The following is a 21,425-nucleotide window of genomic DNA, read 5'->3' on the forward strand; positions in this document are numbered from 1 at the left end:
TAAACTCTTAAAATACTCTAATATCAGGTTTTTTGTTCCACTTATTATTTCAATTTTGAGGGTCTTCATGACCGAGTGTTTTGCATGCTCTATGAAACCGGAGACCCTATGTTGGATTGATTGATTTGCTTTATTTTACTTCGCTTCTTGTGCCACTTTTGGCTAAGTTTCAAATATGGGGGAGGCCTCCCCGATGGCGCAGTGGTAGCATCGTCGCCTTGTGCTCAAGGGTTCCCTGGTTCGATACCCGGTGGAAGCACATAGTGGTTCGGATCCCACTTTAAACTGTAGGTCCAGTCTCGATTAGCCTTACTGTGCATAAAGTGGACTTCAAACAGAAACTCAATCAAACTCAATCAAATATGGGCATGAGTGACGATATGATGAAATTGATGAATGGACACTCACAAATCCATGCCCAGGCCTGGCGTCGTAGCGTGATGTGATAACCACTCTGCCACTGGGGCCGGAATCTATTTTCGAAACGTGGGTAATATTTAAGAGCTTATTGTATTCGTTCATTTTTTCTGGTCACTCCAACATTCGTCCTTATCGTTGAAAGTAAACAAGAGGGATATAATATGGTCGTAAAAATAGCAAAGTTACCACATATGCCCGTCACGTGCCGAAAGAAACGACCTTCTTTGCTAGTTTTATTTTTATATTTGTTTTAGAGCTAATGACAAAAGAGAGAAAAGAAAAAAAATGAAAAAAAAAAAACTATTTTCATTCATGAAGGAAATAAATCGCCAGCTCAGAACCTGATTTCTTGAGAGCACAAAATGGACAACAAATATTTCTTCCGAGGCCGAATGACCACAGAAAGAAACGCTGTGCTAATTCCTTGATGACTCATGGTTAACATTGCTCTTCTGACAGCTGTGGAGCTCTTCCTTATCTTACATAGAGTTTCGGCATTGAAGCTGGAGTGTTTCCAATTCAATATCGGTTTTTGTTTGTTGCTTCCAATCTAACTAAGAGGAAGGAGACCTTTTTTAAAAGTTCGCCAGTGTACACCCAGGTTATTGCAATGATCCAGACAAAGGAGACTCTGGCATCTTGTGTTGTGTGCTGTCCGTGTGTGTTTGTGATTGTCCCTTCATCCATTTCATATTATTATCATTCATCCTCATCCTCGCTGTTAGCCAAAAATGGCAGAACAGCAAGTAAAATGTACCAAATGAATCAATCAACTAATAAATATAATTTTGTACATTACTTAAAAGTTTAAAATTAGGGAATGTAATAATGTTGCAATTTATTATCTACGAATTTATTAGTTTTATACAATATGTACATTATATTTCTTAGTCACAATCGCATACATCCATAAATCATAATTTGATATACATATTTTTCATATTACAATCATTCAATCATTATCAGTTACATGATTTTTTCAAGGCACGTTTCATTTATGTACTGAAATATTCATGTAATCTGCATAGTGAAAATCTTGCAAAATTGATTGGGGTATCGTTATAATTCGAACTATAGGTTAGGTTTGGAATGTACAACCAACGGCAGAAAGTAATAGTAGGTAAATTGTCCATGACTATTTTGTGAATTGAAATAAAATCGGCAACGTATGTTTCACATCAACATAATTATATTCATTAAAACAACACAGGTTACTTAATAAAAAAAATAATGAATATAACGATGGACAATTTGCCTACTGTTATCTTTGCTGTTGACTGTACTGTAAAATTTACTGCTATATTAACAATATGCAAATTGCCCATCGCTAGCTTTGTTCCCTTCTAGACTATGTCGTATTTTTTACGGAATGGAATTGTTCGCTATGTCGAAGCAGCTGTTTTGTTTCTTTCAAGTAGTGACCCTTATATTGCGGTAAACAGAATTAGTGATCATGACGATGGTCAACTCACCTATTATCTTTACAGTTGGCTTACTTGCAAATGAAAACTGCCCTATTAAAACTACTTGGTTTGATTGGAAAGAATGAAGTGTATAAAGTTATTGATAGCTCAAGACCTTTCCTCGTGTGTATATGGCTATCTTTGAAGCAATGAGGTAATGCCATTACTGAGTTTCTTACTGTTTTAACAATGGACTAGTGAATCACAAAATTCTATTTTAGAATCAACTTGTGGTAGTCTGAACTATATTTTATTAAACTTGTTACAAAGATAGAACTTTTTTTGATCGAATTATAATTTTTCTATCTCTTATGTAAGTTATTGTTTCATACAACTGTCTCATTTTGGAATATCTTGAGTTTTGCATAACCTGTAATCAAAGGAACAATAAAAAGATCAAATTACTAAAAAATCGTTACTAAACCATGATGATTGCATGGTTTTATGCTAGCACATGAAACAGTTCAAATTTAAGATTGCGATCAACTGTTACAAAGTTATCTTCATACAAGCCATGAACTCGACTCGTCTAGATGGTAAACTTGTTAATGTAATGTTTTTCATTTTGGGATATCACGAAGCAAGAAATTATATTTCACTTGAAATCATGCTTTTTAAAATGGATCAAAGTGTATATATATTAACCGTGTATACAGTTATTTATGCCCGACTTGGAAAGTTCATTTATTACACACAATCAGTACAAATGTGTATATTACTTGAGCACCACCATATCTTTTATCTGATATGTAATTAGAATTCTACAAAGATAATGTAATTTTTAATTTTCGTAATACGATGATCTTTAAGATACTCTGGAATATTGTGGCCTTTATTATCTCTTTTACAAGACCGAATTGGACCGAAATATAAATTTACACATTAAACAGGCTATGCTGTTTATACATTTAGTGATAAATGTGGTATGTAGCAATCAAATTACTAAAAACGGAATATCCTGTCATTCAAATGCACGACGAAACTCAATGAGCCAAAGAGTGTATGTACAGTGGGATCCACTAGTATTGCTCGGCAAATTGTCCATGACTATCTTCATTAATTTCTCTTTTACATCCTATGTGTTTTAAGCGATGGATTATTATGTATGCTGGTGCAAAAGTTGTAAACAGTTTGTTTTGAGTTTTCTTTTAATTCTTGAAGCTCTTATTGGGTCAAATAAAGTGAACGAACATGGTGATGGACAATTTGCACGGTAATACTCATGGATCCCACTGTACATTATATACGCTCTTTGGATCACTTTACCAAAATTAAGCTTATAAACAAATGACTAACATTTATTTTAAAAACTTAACAATTCAACTCATCTGACCGTATTTCTGTGTGCAGGTTTGTTACGAATCATGATATTGACTCTGTACATTATATGTGCATATTGCACAATCATTTAATGTATAATTAAAGAAAACTTATCAAATAAAATACTTCCCAACTAATTGTTTGGGAATATTGGGGCATGCAGTATAAAAATGTAAAATATAAAAGTTTTTCACACAACAGTAAAAAGTTAATTATTAACTTTTTTCATTAAATTCGTGCATAATGATTTTCGTAGCATACAACGAATTCAACATTGCGTGGCTAGAATTATCTGATAAATAAACAAGTGAGGTCTAAAATGCAGTGGAAATATTAATGATAAAGCCGGACTGTAAAGTTTGGGGATTTCAAGAAAAAAGAATGCTTTCGAGAAGTATCAAAGCTTCTCTAAATATATTGCCACACAACTCTTTTTCTGCTCTTTTAAATCAACTGGTGGAATATTGGTTCTTTAAGTGCAATGTATGCTTTGGTATATAAAGGGTTAGTTTGGGATCGAACCAACATTGTCAAAATCGGTTTACTCTAACAAGTCATCAAACTTTCATCTCTAAAAATCTTCTCCAAAATCCTACTTAAATATGAATATCATACACATACGCATGCACATCAAACATTATAGGCCTAGGTCTTTTCATAACAATGAGTTGCTGTGAACACGATATACTGGCAATAAACTGCACTCTCTTATGATGTAGTTTATGTTTTGTGTCTTGTATCTTACTTTAAAAAGATATCTTTATGGTACTTCACAGATGAAGTAAGTTTCAAACGAACATGGAGTGTCATTCCACTTCAAGCCTTTGCCGTCTCTGTTCCAGAGTTCAAGACAATGTTCCTCCTCTCCATTCTCGTACCGGAAGTTGTTGGGTTCTCCAGCGTTCCAGTTGGTGAATGTGATTGGTCGGCCGGTGGACATCCAGAAGAAGCTGCCTTCCTCTCCTTGGTCAGTTCCAGATGTCCAGAAGTGTTCATGTCCAAAACCTTAAATGCAAAGCAACAAATAAGTATAGTCACCATAGATTAGTGTGTCGAAAAATTGAACTGTTAAGCATAAGCTTGGGTTAGAAGTCAGAAATTTGGAAAGAATACTTGTTATGGTTCGTCTAATCTTTGTGCACTGTGCACCAACTACTATACAGATGTGCTTGTAACTACATAATGTTAACCTTGGTTTGCTGACAATAAGTTTTCTACCAATCTATTATGACAGGAATAATAATATATTGAGTAATCTTGGTTGAAAATTATTCATTGTCTTTGTATACTGCATCTGGAGTATAACTTGCACACACGCACGCACACACACACACACACACACACACACACACACACACACACACACACACACACACATATATATATATATATATATATATATATATATATATATATATATATATATATATACATATATATATATATACATATATATATATACATACATATATATATATATACATATATATATATATATATACATATACAGGGTGTCATTTTAATGGCGCCCACGGACCACGGAAACGTATAGAGGACATCAAAACAAACAACTTTTCTCAGTAACATTTTTCTCGTTGGTGCATCGTTTCGGCGCTACAGTCGTTCAAAAAAGACTGTTTTGCCGCCTGAATGCTGGCAACCACACACAACATTTGATTGCATTTGTGACGTCATATCCCGTCGTGAAGCGATGCGTTCCAGGGTTGCCAGGAACACACATATTCTGTGAAAAATGACATAGCTACAATCAGCCACATTATGTACCGTAAAACAAAACGAGAAAACACGTTCTGTAACCTAACAGGAAGTAAACAAACGATACGAAAAATGGTAGAAAGAAAATATAATTCAAGTGGAAGTGGTCGTATCGAATTTTGTCCCATCTTACATGTCAAATATTTGCAAATCTAGTTACCAAGTTGGCATTTACAATTTAGTCTATCCACTTCGTCCTTCTGATACTAGTTGTCTGTGACACACTGAACAGATAACAAAATATAAATGAAGGAACTCAAAATTCCAAAGGTAAGCAACACATAATATAATGTATATTCAGGGCACAATGAGGCAAGTGGCAAAAATGGTAGCAGTAATACAAGCTCTCCGACGACTGGGTTTATCTACGCACAGGATACACATGTAATAGTTTGCAACTGTGAACAGGGCAGTATATTCGCTACTGATTCATCATTAGATCTTTACTGTGGTTGTACGTGTTTTAGCAGTAATGTAACAACGTGAAACTCGGATTCTTTCGTTATCAGCACAAAAGTACCACAAGGCATCTGGACACAAACCTGTAGATATCAACCTTGCAACGAGATTTGCAAATATAATTGACATGTAACTGGGCGTAAACAGCCACGTGTAAGCTGTAAGCCAAATAAAATTTATTGTTGTTGATATTTGACATGTAGGCTGAGACAAAATCCGATAATGACACTTCATTTTGAATACGTTTTTTACCATTTCTCATATGGTTGGTTCACTTCCCCCTTCCCCTGAGGTGACTACTGATCTTCTGGCTGGTAGGCTATGATATTCGGCCTGCTGGAAGCGTTTCTCGCTTCGTTTTACAGCTAATAATGTGGTTGGTAGTTTGTCATTTTTAACACAATTTGTGTGTTCCTTGCAACCCTGCCGCGCGCCGTATCGCCGCAGGAAATGACGTCACAGTTACGATCAAATGTTGTGTTGGGTTACCAGCATCCAGGCGGCAAAACGGTCTTTTTTGAACGGCTGTAGCGCCGAAACGATCCACCAACTAGAAAAATGTTACTGAGAAAAGTTGTTTGTTTTGATGTCCTCTATACGTTTCTGTGGTCCGTGGGCGCCATTAAAATGACACCCTGTATATATATATATATATATATATATATATATATATATATATATATATATATATATATATATATATATATATATATATATATATATATATATATATATATATATATATATATATAAGGACGTATTTAGGCGGTCCAGGGGGTCCACCCCCCCCCCCCTCGAAAGGCTTACCAAGTACTAAAATTAAATAATGTAAATATGCTTGTTGAGCATAATCGATGGTTATTTATTTTCTCTGAGCTTATTGGCAGGCAAGGATTATACCGAGATCATACTGCTTTGAAGGACAGCAAGGACATATTTAGGGGGTCCGGAACCCCCGCCCCTCCCCTCCCCACCCGAATGACTTATGAAGTACTAAAATTAAATACTCGATGGTTATTAAATTTCCTCTGAACGTATTGAAAGTGAAGGACTATATTGGGATCATACAGCTTTGAACGACATTACAAAGATTTATACACACTACTACTCATAATAATGTGCATAAAATATTAATCAGAAACTTTACTTTTCTCCAACTGCATCTAACATTGTTTTCAATAGTCAATAAATATTCAATTCTTCATGTATTTGACATTAATTTCATTGCCAGAGCACTTGTTTTTACTTAAATTATTCCGATCTTAAATACAGATAAACTACATAATGAATATGCGCTGTTATATCTTTATTGTTATACCGTCTTTTTGCCTATTCATGTAATAATAATACAATATTAATTTATATATTGTAATTAGTATTAATTTGATTTAATGCCATTATTTTAATTCAAACAGTATTATTATTATTATCATTACTATTACTGTTATTGAGACACTTGGTTCTGACCCCCCAAAATATTTATAGATACGTGTCTGATATATATATATATATATATATATATATATATATATATATATATATGATATAATATACCTTCATACAAAAAAAATGAAAATTTACACCAGAAAAGAAAACAACCACAAAACTGAGGATTTCAAATTTGTAAAGCAAGCTAATAGTTCAACAAAACAGTACATATTTCTCTAGATGATGATGACACAGTATCATAATTCAATAAATGTTCATGAATTTAGACACATATATACTTACTTGCATGCAAAAAAAAATAATGAAAATGTACGCCAGAATGGAAAACAACCACAAAATTGAGGATTGCTAATGTGCAAATCAACCTACAAATTACAGTTCAACAAAATACTTACATATTCCTCCACAAGATGATGCTATATTACCATAACTCAAGAAGTGCTTACGAATTCAGACACGTCTACACTTACCACTTCCATGCAAAAAAATAATGAAAATTTACACCAAGAAGGAAAACTACAGAATTGAGGATTGCAAATTTTCAGATTCAGGTAATAGTTTAAAAAAATACTTACATATTCTTCCAAATGATGATCCTTCATTACCTTAACTTGGTAAGTGGTTATGAATTTATTATATATGTTGTTACAATTTTAACCAGTACAAAACCTGAGGAAAGTTAAGAAATTTTGATTCCTTTATTGCAGATTTATCTAAGATCATTTTAACATACTCACTACATTTATCCTGTTCAACGTAGCTCATTGAAGCTTCCGATTAGACAAAGAACTTACTCGCACATATTCACGAACAGCACTTGAGTGCTAAAACTAATGGGGAGAGGCAAGTGCAGTTTACTACTCTTAGTAGACAAGAATAAGTATTAAGAAGTCATATTTTAGGGACAAATGTGGCATAAGTGAGCGGGGGGTCCTGATCTCCGCCACTGTTCACGAATCTAATCATCAAATAATATGTAAATAACAGTTGTTGCCAAATCTAACTATAATCTGATATCACAGACATATTGCTTTACATGCTCATTGATGGGTTACATATTTGTGCTTTAATTAACAGCAATGGTAGATAACAATGGTGACGTGAAGTCAGTGAAATTGATTGATTGATTATGTTATTTTACGTTTCTGCCACTTTTGGCTAATCGCGACGATGAGGATTATGGTGAAATTGATGAAGAGACATTCACGATGAAGAGACATTCACAGAGAACACCAATGGCCAGACCAATGCGCTAACAACTACGCCACGGAGGTTGGCGTGAAGTCAATGAAAGAACAAACGCTGATATCTTGAGCAGAGTTTATATCACATCTGAGTTGAAATAGGTGTTACTAAATACATCTGATATATAACATGCTATGGGTTTTTCATTAATAGACTTGAATTATTCCAAATTCATTTATCTACTTTCACGTCAACTTAGGTTAAATTTTGGACATAAAAAAAAAATAATCGTTACTACTACTTCCGTCTTTGACATGCAAGTATGTACTTCAACGTGCATCTGCTATGCTAATCCTTTTAAGAAATGCCAGTGTGAAAGGAATTACCTTTTATAACACCACCCTGCATTTTTTGAAAAAAAATATTGGATGATTTGAAATCAATAGCTGATTCTGGAAGTATTTTGATTGCTGATCACGGAAATGACATCCATTTTTTCGCATCACGTCAGGATTTTTCACAATTTTACAATCAAAATTATCATATTCGCCATTCCATTACGTATATTACAGAACGCAATAAAATAAATCTAACCAAAGGAAATTTCGGTTGTTTACAAACCAATAGGTGATTCTGGAAGTATTTTCATTGCTGATCATGCACATGATATCCATTTTCCCCCCATCACGTCAGGAGTTTTCACAATTTCACAATCAATCATATCATATTCGCCATTCTATTACGTATATTACAGAATGCAATAAAATACATTTAAAAACAGGAAATTTCGGATGTTTAATGTCATTAAGTTCAATCAACATAATACATTATAATAACATTGAATTTTGGACATTTTGTGAAGAAAATTTTATGAGGGATTTCGAAAATGGAATTTACGTAATCAAAATTTACAATTTTCTATCAATGTGTCTTGTGAAGATGGAAGGTGGATTAAATGCTTACTATTCTATGTGCATTTATAGTTCGAAATTGGAGGATTTGTATTGTAGAGTCATCTATTGAGGAAATTATGGACCTACACATTTTATTGTTAAATTAAGGCAGTTAAATATATTGCTATTTTCTGAAAAACTGCACGTGATGGGTAAAAATGAATTTCATTTTTGGAATCAGCATGCTGAAATTATTCAGAGACAACAGTCACCTGTGAGTCATCTAAACCCATGCAGGCCTGTGTAATCATCGTCAAAGCTTAGGTCTGGTAATCAGCAAAGTCTATTCATTAATCTGATCTTTTCCCAATCATGTCATTCATTCCAATGCAAGAACAAGGCTCCTTTAACGTTCTCTTTAGCGTGCATTAAAAAAAGACTCGCTTCTATTGGCTAATACCCAATCTAGTCAAATACTTAAGTGTTCGCCACTTGAATACGTGATCTGACTGACATGCAGTGAAATTTCGCCTTTCAATACACTGTAAGATCATACTCTATATCGTATCATATTTAAAATAACTTTCTATTCCTTATCATGATTGTGGCTTTGATGTTTATCGAGCTCCTTGAACATGTTTAACTACTTCTAGCATACTCAAACCATTTAAAAGCTGCTAAGATTTGCAAGTCACAATCATAATGAAATATTTACATTCTGACAAGGGTTTTGAAATTGCACACGCCTTGTGGCAAAACCCAAAATCAAGAGTGTTATGTTACTAAAAGGAAATGTATAAGGGGACCAGTATCCTGTTACTTACAAGGGATTGACGCCTTTTGCAAGATTATAAAGACCTAAATCTTTCTGCCTGAGCTTTGATGTAGAATTATTGTCACTACGTTTACCAATATGATCCATCCTAAATGACTTTGAGGACATGAATATGAATACTTAAACGTTATTAATCTACATAATAATATTTCAAAGACCTACTTATTTTAAACGTCTCCAAAATCTTAGTTATTTTTGTGTTAATATGGAAGAAAATCATCATCTTGCTTTACTGGGAAGGAATTAAGTTCAGATACTTGGAAAATAATTTCAAGTGTGATTTCACAAAATTCCCTTCCACTGCAATAAATTTATATGAAATATCAGGTTAATATAATTACGCCATTGCTTCTACACATTCATTTTCAACAGGATTACTGCAATAGTGACTCATGGAAACAAAATTATATTTTGTAAATTAGGAACGTGAGGTTAAAATATATAACTTACGAAAAGAATGTATTGAAATGTTTAGATTTATAATATCGAAACACAACATTCTCATAACTGAAATTGCATGTCTTTTGTCAGTTTCCCTGTCAATTTAATTTAATTGTACTGTTGGTTCATTATATCTGTCACATTTTCATTCCTTCTCAGTTTGACGAGATTTTTCCTTGTTGAATTTCCGGTAACTTATTTACAGGGCTTAATTTCCTTACATAGAATTAGCCTTAGCATATTTATCACTACAACATTACTTTACATTTGGCAGAAACGTGGACATATTGACGAAGTTATAATCGCATTTGAAATATGAACATTGATATCGAATGCCCTTGCACACAAGAGTGTATTGCAAGTCAAGCTGAGCCTTTTTCTGATTTAGCTGGCAACACTACGTAGAGAATTATTTACTTTTATTCCCACATTGAGAATACTGCTCTAAAATTCAAACAAAACGAAGAGTTGCTCGCTGTGTCCCCGCTTGTAGAAACATTTACGCACAGCATGATGCACGGGACTCCAGATCTGTCGCGAAATCTCCAATTTGAAAGCAAAAACTAACTTGATTTGTTTTCCAAAACCGGTACAAGCGACATTGTGATAAATCTTCTCTTTGCCTCCTTGATCTGCCAACACTGTGCAAAGGAAAAGTACCAATTATTGTAGGCAGTAATTGTGGCCTATTGAAACACTGTCAAACTGAATCCTTGCATGTGTGATTAAAATGGGTGCGAAGTTAAGCAAAATCTATTGTTCCTTTCCTTGTTGCAGGTTGTAATTACGATTTCGTTAGGCTTTGCGTCAAATATTGACAGTTTGCTCATTCGTACGAGTTAGGTAACAGGGGAACTCTATAATTACTAACATTTCGACATAGTAAAATGCAGTCTTCTGAGTCTTCTGTACAATTCGTTTAGTAACTTGAAAGGGCGGTCTGCAAAGACTAACAAAGTTATTCTTTTTTAAAAGATCGTCACTGTGTATTATAGTAGACACATAAAAGAGGTCAATCAATATACAGGGTGATTATGAAAATGTTAACACTATATGGCAAATACAAAATGTACTACTCACCGTATACGTTTACTTCTTTGATTGGTTTTTGGGGCTATCGTGAATGGTTTTTGGGGCTATCGGGAATGGTTTTTGGGGCTATCCGTCAATGGTTCGTGGGGCTCTCGTGAATGGTTTTTGGGGCTATCCGTCAATGGTTTGTGATGACATAATGAACACGAAATTAGGTATTTTTCGGTTAAGAAGGTTGAAACACTGCATACCCACCAAATCGACAAAACACAAGCACGACGCGCGATAATCCACAGCTGTGCGCGCCATATTGTATGTTCCGCAACGGAAGAAAGGACCCGAAAGAATTACTCGTAATGTGAAAACTCTAAGTTATTTTCGTGTAAAAAGCATAATGGCACCTTCAACTATGTTCCGCAATACACAATTGGTAAGTACGAACCATTTAAAACTAAAAATATAAAATATCCGATAGAAATGTGTCTCCGATATAACAGACAATTACCCTAAAATCAACTGAAAACATTCATAAACAACAAAATCTTCATAAACCATGCAAAATATTTAACTTTCTCTAAGGGATACAGAGGGTCAAGGGCAGAGATTCTTTTAAAGGTAAGATGTTTACTTGCAATTACTATTGATCGCATTAAGATTTTCCACTTTATCTGGAATATTATACACATTTGGCACAGATACTGCAAAGCAAAAGTTTGTAATGTTCGGTTTAGTCTACTTTATACACAGACAGGCTAATATGGACGGGACTTACACTTTGAAGTTTAATCAGGACTACCTATACTAAACGCTTCCGTGTACAACTATGGTAAGGGCAATAAAGTTATCCAATGTCGTTAGTCCATTTGTCGTTTCTGTATAGTCATGAATTGACCTTCAAGTTATGAATGCTTATGACAAAAATGTTGTGCCAGCTCTCACAAGACAGCTGTCATACCCAGAATTAATCTAATCTAGTATCTTTACTTTCATGTCTTGGCTGACAGAAACGCTACCGTTAGGCCTACCATTAAACAAAAGCACGTGTTCTCAAGGGTATTGATATCTGAAAGTATTTGGACACACCCATTGTCAATCTACTAGCTTTCGCCTAACTGTGAACGCAAAGTATCTGCCCACCAATATGAAATCACAATCATGAATCAAAACACTTGTAATAAACTGTATTAAAAGGAGCCAATATGCATGCATAAGAGTACTGAAGAACATAGTATTTAGGGTACAGGTGTGAAATTAGAACATTTGACATTCGTTAATGAACATAATTAATTTGGTGTTGGTTGAGTGTTATTTCTTCCCCTTCAAAGGGCATTGTTTTCTCATTTGCTATAACGTACTTGCTTCTAGATAAAGGTTTTATTAGAAATCAACTTCAAAACAACATTTGCAATTAGGTCTATTACAGAATGTACAGTTGTGGAAAGAAATATTTCCCCATAAGACTACCGGTATAAAGGCTCTATGGGGGAACTGCACAAACTAGCCTGTTCACTTGATTAGAATGAATCAATAAAGGAAAAATATATGAGCGCGTCAACAAGTATGGCCGTGTAGCACGTTTCGAAGTATACAAGGAAAAATCTCTTACCTTATGGTTAAAAATAGGGGTACAAAACGCCCGTTGAGAAAGGTTAAAAATGCAAAGTTATGAAGGTACCTGCACAGGACATACACAATATATTAAATAAGATAAAGAGAGACTTAAAAAGTTCCTCAGAAACAGTGTAAGAGGTCCACTCTTCGCAGAAAGCTAAAAGCACTGTTATGGTTATCACACCATATTTAAACGCGCTGAGTAAGATCGGTACCTAATTCGACCTCCGTAACGGAGTGGTTAGCGTAACAAAGTTATAGGCCTCAGATCAACCACGCTTAATGCATTTGTTTTCCCCATCATCCATTTTATCATCAGTCATCATCATCGTCACGATTTATCCAAGAAGTAGAAAAGCGACGTAAAGTTACAAAATTCAAACAAATTATCAGAACTTCAGGCATGTAGCTGTCACTGAAAAATTAACTCTAAATTTCTAAATTTGCAGGAATTAGTCTGTGCACAATAATTAGCGACTGGTGTCGTCTGTACTCATTTCTTAAACCGCTGACAGTGCTTCAACACTTTTTCCCAAAATAATGTTCAGGCGAGTTCCTTAAATTAAAGGAATTAGTTTATGATATTTGAAAATATAAAACAATGGGCATAAGATTCCTTGCATTATGAAAATCTGGTTTTCAAGTTAACTCAAGACGAGTAACGCGTTACAGTTACCTTTAATTCTCCTTCCAAAAAGTACCCTGTTTTTGTTATCTGTCGTACACAAGGCTGCCCGCAGGATGTTTTCTCAGGAGGGGCAACAGTGCATAAAGTTGGGGAAAGTAGGGGTGATGTTTTTCTCCAGTTAATAGAATTCTCATAAAACATCCCCAATATTAGGATAATTTACATCAGCTGTTTTACACGACACCCATTGCCCATGATTTCACGCTACAGTTTCAAAATTTGAATTATATGAAGCCTTTCCAGATATCTCAGGGGGACAAGTGCCCCCTCTGGTCCCCCCACAAAATTAAAACACACCTATCAAATATATCCTCCATTCCGAATTTATCAAGGTAATGAAAGTAACGAAGAAAAATGAAGTACCGAAAAAGTACAACGTTATGTTGCTTTCGAACTGTAAAATAAAAGAATAGCTATACTTTTTATGTTTATGTAAAGAAACATCATACGATTCTCACAGCTTCTGTTAAGTTTGAAAAAGACGTTTTTATCAGAATATTCTACCTAATAAGTTGTGCGACATGTGCAATGTGGCCTGAACAAATTGAGTTTAAAAGCAAATAGTCGACACAAAGAAATTTCAAAATAGCGTTCACCATTGTGTACTTGTTGGATTCGAATTTGAAACTTCATTACTTTGCAAACAGTGAACAGTTTCGAGACTTGAACAAACGTAAGAATCAAGGAATGTGCATACTCGAGGCAATCCGTAATATTTGGCATATCTGCATATATTCCCATCGTCACGCCAGAATACTCGCCTGACCTGACCCTTTTCACTAAGCCACAAGAAACACGTAAGGTATCCAGGCCACTTTCACACTCCTGTTGCTGAAGATGGTATCTGTACGTCTTCAAACGAGCACGTAGTCAGTGAAACCAGAGTTCAAGAGAACCATGGATTCATATCTACATTAAAAGCGGTTAATTATATTTATGGACAAGCGATTAGCGGTGCAACGTTGGGCACGTATATGAGACAATTTCAGGTCAATCTAAATCGATATCTTAATGAGATTCCTTTAAAAGATGGAGCACTTCGAGTAGGAAGACCATGTACTTTCAGCACGCCCCGACAGATGTCGTGGTGGCTCCAGGGCTGCTTTCTTTTGTTTCTGGCTGTTCACGTACGCTAGAAATTATGAATATTATCAATAACTTTTCGTCAAGGACTATAAAACCAAGACGTGACTGGAAAATTCTAACTTTGTTGGATCGAATTTGTAGGGAAAGAACGGGGCAGAGGGGATTTTGGACATTTTCTATTGATTTCCTTCAAGATTAGAAGTAGATTATATAGGATTTACACAGATGAATTATTTTTTAAAAAAACCTTCGCTGATCATGATTAATACTTTCAAGTAATTATGTTCGATATTTTGTGTTTTGTTTTTGCTATCACAGTATTTAGCATAATCGGTACATTGTTTTTAAACACGAGAAACTTGTAACGGTGCTTCAAGAAGCTTCAGTTAACAACGAACATTATGTACATTCCTCTCTCTCTCTCTTACATACACACACACACACACACACAGATGCCTAGTGTTACGTTAAATACTTTTTTAACAGTTGAAAATCCAATAATTAAATAATGTACTTCTACGATGTACTGTAATAGAATTATTTCTAAAGTACGTTCAAAAAGAGTGTTCCCCTGTGCATAGCACCACGCCATGACGGCGTAGAGGGGGTGTGAGGGTAACGCCCCACACTTTCTTGATCCGGTCGTGAGTGGGGGTGATGTGATCAGCATCACGCCCCTAACCGCCTTTACCCCCCAGGGTTTCCCCCAGGTACCCATGTTATTCGACGCTGGGTGTGCGCCGGGGCCGCTTCATTGTTTCTAATAGAATAACATTGTAAATAATGTATTTGCTTTAATATAAATAACACCAAGATGAAGCATTATTTGACAACTGACTTTACAATTCTTAAAGAGTGCTATCAAAAAGTCAAACACATAGCCTATTTCCCGATTCTGTTTCCGTTTCAACTCCTCCTGCACATGGTAATAGAACAGTACTAGTCATTGTGGGGTACCTTGTATACGAGTATCACATCAGCATGAACAAATCTCATACGTTAAGTGCTTTTAACTAATAAGTAGGCCTATGCGAAGCGACAGTGGCGGCGATTGGGTTCAGTGGTGGATACAGTAAAACCTCGTTAATTCGAACCCCGATAAGCCGGACTTCGCTTAATCCGGACAGGCAAAAGGAAAATGCAAAATGCAAGGTTTTAAATGTGGCTAGAAGTCAACAAGAGAACTTCTCAAAGAAAAGGCAGTCAACCACTGATGAAATTCTGTTTCTCGCAGACTTTGTACTGTAGTGCATAGTGTATATGCCCTTTATATACACCATAATAAACGTGTTTTGTTGCTATAAACACTTTCTACTGTTCTTTTAGGTTATTTCAGTTAATCTGGACTTTCTTAAACCGGTCAACTTATCCCCCCATTAGTCCGGATTAACGAGGTTTTACTGTACAGTGACTCAAAAAAGAATTCAACTCACTACAAGCTTTACATGGAAACATGTACAACAAGCAGAAAAGGAACGAAGATGGAAGTACATGTTAACAGAAAATACACAGAAAAGAAACACCTTTAGCCTAGTAGTTGACGGAAGGAGTACAGAAAAACAAAAGACAAGATGCGTAATTGGAGCTCAAAAAAGTATTCAACTGTAGTACTTGCGGCATACAATATTAGGTGTGTGTGACATTCTTAATACTTGCTTGGACACCCTTTTCTCTTGATGATTTCCTGCAACCGTTGTGGGACTGATTTCACAAGGGTATCTGTTGTTTGTCGGGTAATCTGGTCCCATTCTTCCAATAAAACACGCTTGAGGTCATTTTGGTTGAAAATGTGGTGTTGTTGAATCCTTTCTTCGAAAATATGCCAGACATTCTCGATAGGATTATGTCTTGCGATTGGGGAGCTGTTTTCATCCAGCTTGGTGTTGGGGGCTGAATGTTTTGGGTCATTGTCCTGGGTGAACATGTAGTCACCAGTAAGCCCAATAATGTTCACCGAGTTGGATAGGTGCACCTTAAAAATGTTGATGTAACGAGTGTGGTGCATTGTACATCAATGAAACACAAATCCCCAACATCATTGACACTCATACAGCCCCACACCATCAGGGGTTTCCACAGGAGGGTTCATGACACGTCTGCGTCATGGGAATTTTTTGGGGGGACAAAATTTTATACCAATTCTATATATCTTCACGCAAAAATGGGGGGGATCGTATAGTTTGATTGACGTTTCATTTCAACCTACCTGTGGGTGATCGCGGAGATAGAGCTGAAATGAAACATCACCTCTTATGTCTTTAGAATCGGTTTGGATGGAGGGGGCGTGGTATTCGCATTAATACAAGGTTAGTCGAGCAGACAGACTGTGCAGAATAAGGTTGACTAACAATGGCAGTGAGCCTAAAGTATCTAAAATAAACATATATTGCTTAAATATGTCTGTATTATTATACAGTGACGTAACCACAGGAGGGGGGGTCATTGCCCCAACCAACAATTCTAGGGTAGCAAGGGGGGACAAACATTGACGGCCAAGAGCACCTGCAGGGGGGGCACAGAGGAGCAATTACCCCTTCGATTTCAAATTTTATGGAAATATAAACTCATTTTGTAAAATTTTCGTGCTTGCTTCGCTCTCATTATCTGCTTTTTTCGTTTTCGTCAAATTCAGAGCTTTAGCAAGGGGCGGCGGGAATCGGCCATGGGCGCCGAATGATCTAAAAAGAAGTTGTAAAAGAGAGAATGCCATTGCGTCCAGTGAAATTATTTACGCCCTATTAAATCAATATTGTTTTCAATTGCAAAAATTGGATGAAAAAATTTTCTTGCTCGTTTTCTGCTTCTTTTCTGTAATGTATGAATTTAAATAATATGTGTTGTATATTTGAATTGAATAAGCTTTGAACACGTACACAATTTAGTGTTAGGCCTCCCCGATGGCGCAGTGGTAGCGTCGTCGCATTGTAATCAAGGGGTCCCGGGTTCGATACCCAGTGGAGGCACATAGTGGTTCGGATCCCACTTTAAACTGTAGGTCCAGTCCCAATTAGCCTTACTGTGCATAAAGTGGACTTAAAACACCAAATCAAACCAAACAATTTAGTGTTAGCTTGTTGCATATGTATTTTCTATTTTATGCAGCTCCATGTTGCATATGTGTAAAACATATGTTGTACATGGAAGTTACACATGTATCTTCGGAATGCATATGTCATTCATTTTCTGCCATTCAAAAATACAGTTTGTGTGCTTGATTTCCATTATTAGCTAATGTGAAATTGACGGTGTTGAAAAAATATTTCAAATAGTTTGTTCCAACGCAAATGCTTTAGCACCGACTTCTACCCCCCTTTTTGCGTAATTTACGAGGATAGTAACGTCTTTGATACTACTACTACTGGCAGTAATAATAATAATAATAATAATAATAATAATAATAATAATAATAAAGCCATTATTATTATTTGTAAGTTTATCCTGGTACTTGCCCCCCCCCCCCGACAAAAATTTTTGGTTGCACCTCTGGTATTATATTTTTCCGCAAATTTTGTGACAAAAATAATTTGAGTAAATAATTCGGCATAAAGGAGGGGTGTTCTTTTTAGGGGGAGTGCGTCATGGGCCTTGGGGGGGGGATGTGCACCACTGCACACCATTACCCATCCCTCCGTTTTTTTTTGGGGGGGGTGGCTGTGAGATTTTTCTCATCTAGTTCACAGTTCTTTTATAGCCACGCAATCATGCGCCCATGACTCAAATTTCATTACAATTACATAACTTTACAAGAAAGAATTACAAATGGGTCAACGAGCATCTGATGGGCGCATGATTGCGTGGCTATTACTGTGCATAAAGTGGCCTTAAAACACCGAATCAACCAACCAGAAACAGCTGAAGGCAAATGATACAACATAGAAGGAAGACACGTCACAATTACGTACATAAAACGTAACGTTGCACAAATATGAATGAGACTTCGTTTAGCCGTGCTTGGGCCACACTTCCAGATGGCTGGAAAAACAATCCAGCTCCTGTCCACCAAGAATGTCACTGAATACTCCAGGCGACGTCCAGCTCCTACATAAATATCAAATGTTATAGCTAATGGAATGCGCGAAAATGTACTTCAGAGGTTTGGGAACGTGTAACAAGAAGGGGCAGAGCAACAGGTTTCTCGCTGATCGAAACGGTTGGGATTGAATGACAAGGCCTTGTTGCAAGTGCACTGTGCAAATGGCATTCTATGCACCTGTGTTTGAATTGGCATGCGGTTCTCGCACGTTGGTTGGTGGGAACCAGTTTCTCGCAATGGTGACGTAATTCAGCGATTGATTTCTAGCACGTCTTGGCAACTATGGATAACTATGACTGTTCTAAAGTTCACTTTTTCTGTCAAGTTTATTCACACATAATTCACCATAATTGGGAAATGAATTGCATAAAATTACTAAAATTGTAACATTATTATTCTTCACAAACTCTAAGGCGTACAGGGTGTTCATAAATGATTTACAGGATAAATGTCGCCCTTAAAAAGAATTCATGCAAGTACAATGAAGTTCGTTAACATCAACAATATATCATAGTAAGTCAAGGCATACGTAGAGTGAATTAAGAACATAAAGTGTTACGATTATCATTATTACACTTCAGAAAATCAATACCTTCACCTGACGTCACCCAACCGCGTTAACTGAATATCCCTGGTGGTCCCACCTGGCAACATTGGAGTCTACTGTCACCGCATTGTCACAAGTAAAAGGGAAATGAAAATAAAGAAGAAAGAATACCGGTTTTTTATCTGTGACCAAGTGAAAGAGCGCTGTAGAAAAAAGAAACTACCTCAGGCAGAGAAATTTGCTGGAACAACTGGACGAACAGTGACGTTGAAAAGCACATTGGCCATACTGAATTCTACGATATTCATTCAGTCATAAATAAAACATCACAGATTTTAATTCTTACGGGAACGTTCACCGGAAGTCCCTGTTTTATTAACTTCAGCGCTATTACGCAGTTTCTCTTCAGGAACAAGAAACATTGTTATAACTTTTGCACCACTATTTTCATTACATTTACGTCTTGGTGTTTGCATAAGACAGAATTCTGTTGATCCTTGTGCAAAGAGTTTTTGTACTAATTTCGTAATTTAGAAATGCATTCTCATTTCCATGCACAATTTTTTATTCGCCATTTTGAAAAGTATTTGGTGCTGTAATTTTATCAAACATTAAAGTAACTATATTATATTTAGTATCAAAATTATAGGTTTTCAGAGCCGAGCAATTGAACAATGACATTTTATTAGTGTAACTGTATTTGATTTGTCATTTTTTCAAATTAGCTCTCAATATTGTGTAACATTTTCGTGTTTTAGAGTTAAAAATCACATCAAATTGTGGCAATGATTTGGATCTAAAACTTTAAGACTTAATTAATATTGGAAGTAAATTAGTTTTATTATTATTCATTGTTTACAAGCGCTTATGTACACATTTATAAAGAAAATGCTTGAAGAAGGTTATATAATGTGGATTGCTTTAGACTGAGTGTACAGGGTACAATTCGCCTAGAACAAGTTTATATTTTGAGATAGGTCAGTCATTAAGATAAAATCATTCAGTGTTTATTTCTTACAGCTACAGTATAGGGTGATATAAAAGTATTTTCAAAGTTTCAAGTTCGCATTCAATTTTCCAAATCTTTTCAAATTACACAAGGATTAAATTACGACGGTTTATTTGCATAACACAGGACAACTACTGGGATAGTAGAATAAAGTGGATTCAGTTCGACTCTTTCACGTTTCAACTGCAGTAATCACTAAAGTAAATATTTCAGTTAAGTAGACAATCAATTTGTGTAATTTACCTTCACATTGCTTCTAGAACTACAAAAAATATATCCTTAGAATTATTTTAGAAGATTGAAACTTATATTAAAATGATTTTCAACTCCAATTATGTAGTGAGCGAATCATGTCAAACAATCAATGACATTTCTGAAGGAAGACATTGAGGCAGCGTGAAGAGTCAAGCTCCAGTTACAAAATAGTACCACACACACGTTTTACAAAATATAAAAACAACTTCTATTTGAAGATAGACCATGAAGTTCTAATTAAAAATTTTCAGACGAATAGATCTTTATCAGTTTACTTTTAAAAGTACTTCCAGTTATTCCTTTAAGGTGAAATGAAATTTTATTAAGTATTCTCAACAAATATGCACTAAAAAACTATAATTGTTATTATCCCTCTTACGATTCAAAAACTTTACTTTACTTCATATGGCATTTAACTAATTTTTCTAGAGTTTCAGGTTATTCCTGAACAAAAAATTAATATACTATAACACTGCCATCTGTTATCTAAAAGTAAGCATAAAATCATTATCGTGTTTGTTTGTGGCTTCATAATTAATACATTTGTTCCCGATTTTCAATATGTTTCTCATTACTCAGTCCAGGAAAATGCCACTAAAATAAAGCGCCCACTAAGTGGCGTTAATAACTATTTTGTCTCAAAAAGGGGGCTAAGGGGCCTTTGTCTTCAATTGGACCGTATAGAGTTCAATTCAAGATTTAATAACTACAGTACTTTTACTGAGAATTTCTCAAGATGTACTAAATAATTTTCCATCAGTAGTAACTAGAGGGCACACTACTATGTAATTTTTATATTATGAAAATGTATGTACTTTGAGCATGTAAATGACTACAAATGTACTTGGATCAATTTAGCGAAATTTTGTATGGTATAGAGAAGTGCCTTTTCAGCCTTTACTGCATAATTGATTCTAACTACT

General features: G+C 35.4%; 1 protein-coding gene across 3 annotated transcripts in view; it reads right to left on the reverse strand.

Moving 5' to 3' along the window:
* Positions 1 to 1,272: 1,272 nt before the first annotated feature.
* Positions 1,273 to 21,425, reverse strand: part of tfc (Brevican core protein triforce) — a 166,591-nt gene continuing 146,438 nt past the window's right edge. For all 3 annotated transcript variants that reach the window (XM_083144065.1, XM_083144063.1, XM_083144064.1), the window contains one exon: positions 1,273 to 4,208. In XM_083144065.1, coding sequence (XP_083000191.1) covers positions 3,964 to 4,208 — 245 coding nt within the window. In that variant the 3' untranslated portion in view covers positions 1,273 to 3,963. The remainder of the gene's footprint in view (positions 4,209 to 21,425) is intronic.

The sequence above is a fragment of the Lepisma saccharinum genome, chromosome 22, assembly GCF_977018435.1.
Source record: "Lepisma saccharinum chromosome 22, izLepSacc3.1, whole genome shotgun sequence".
NCBI classification, from domain to species: Eukaryota; Metazoa; Arthropoda; class Insecta; order Zygentoma; family Lepismatidae; genus Lepisma; species Lepisma saccharinum.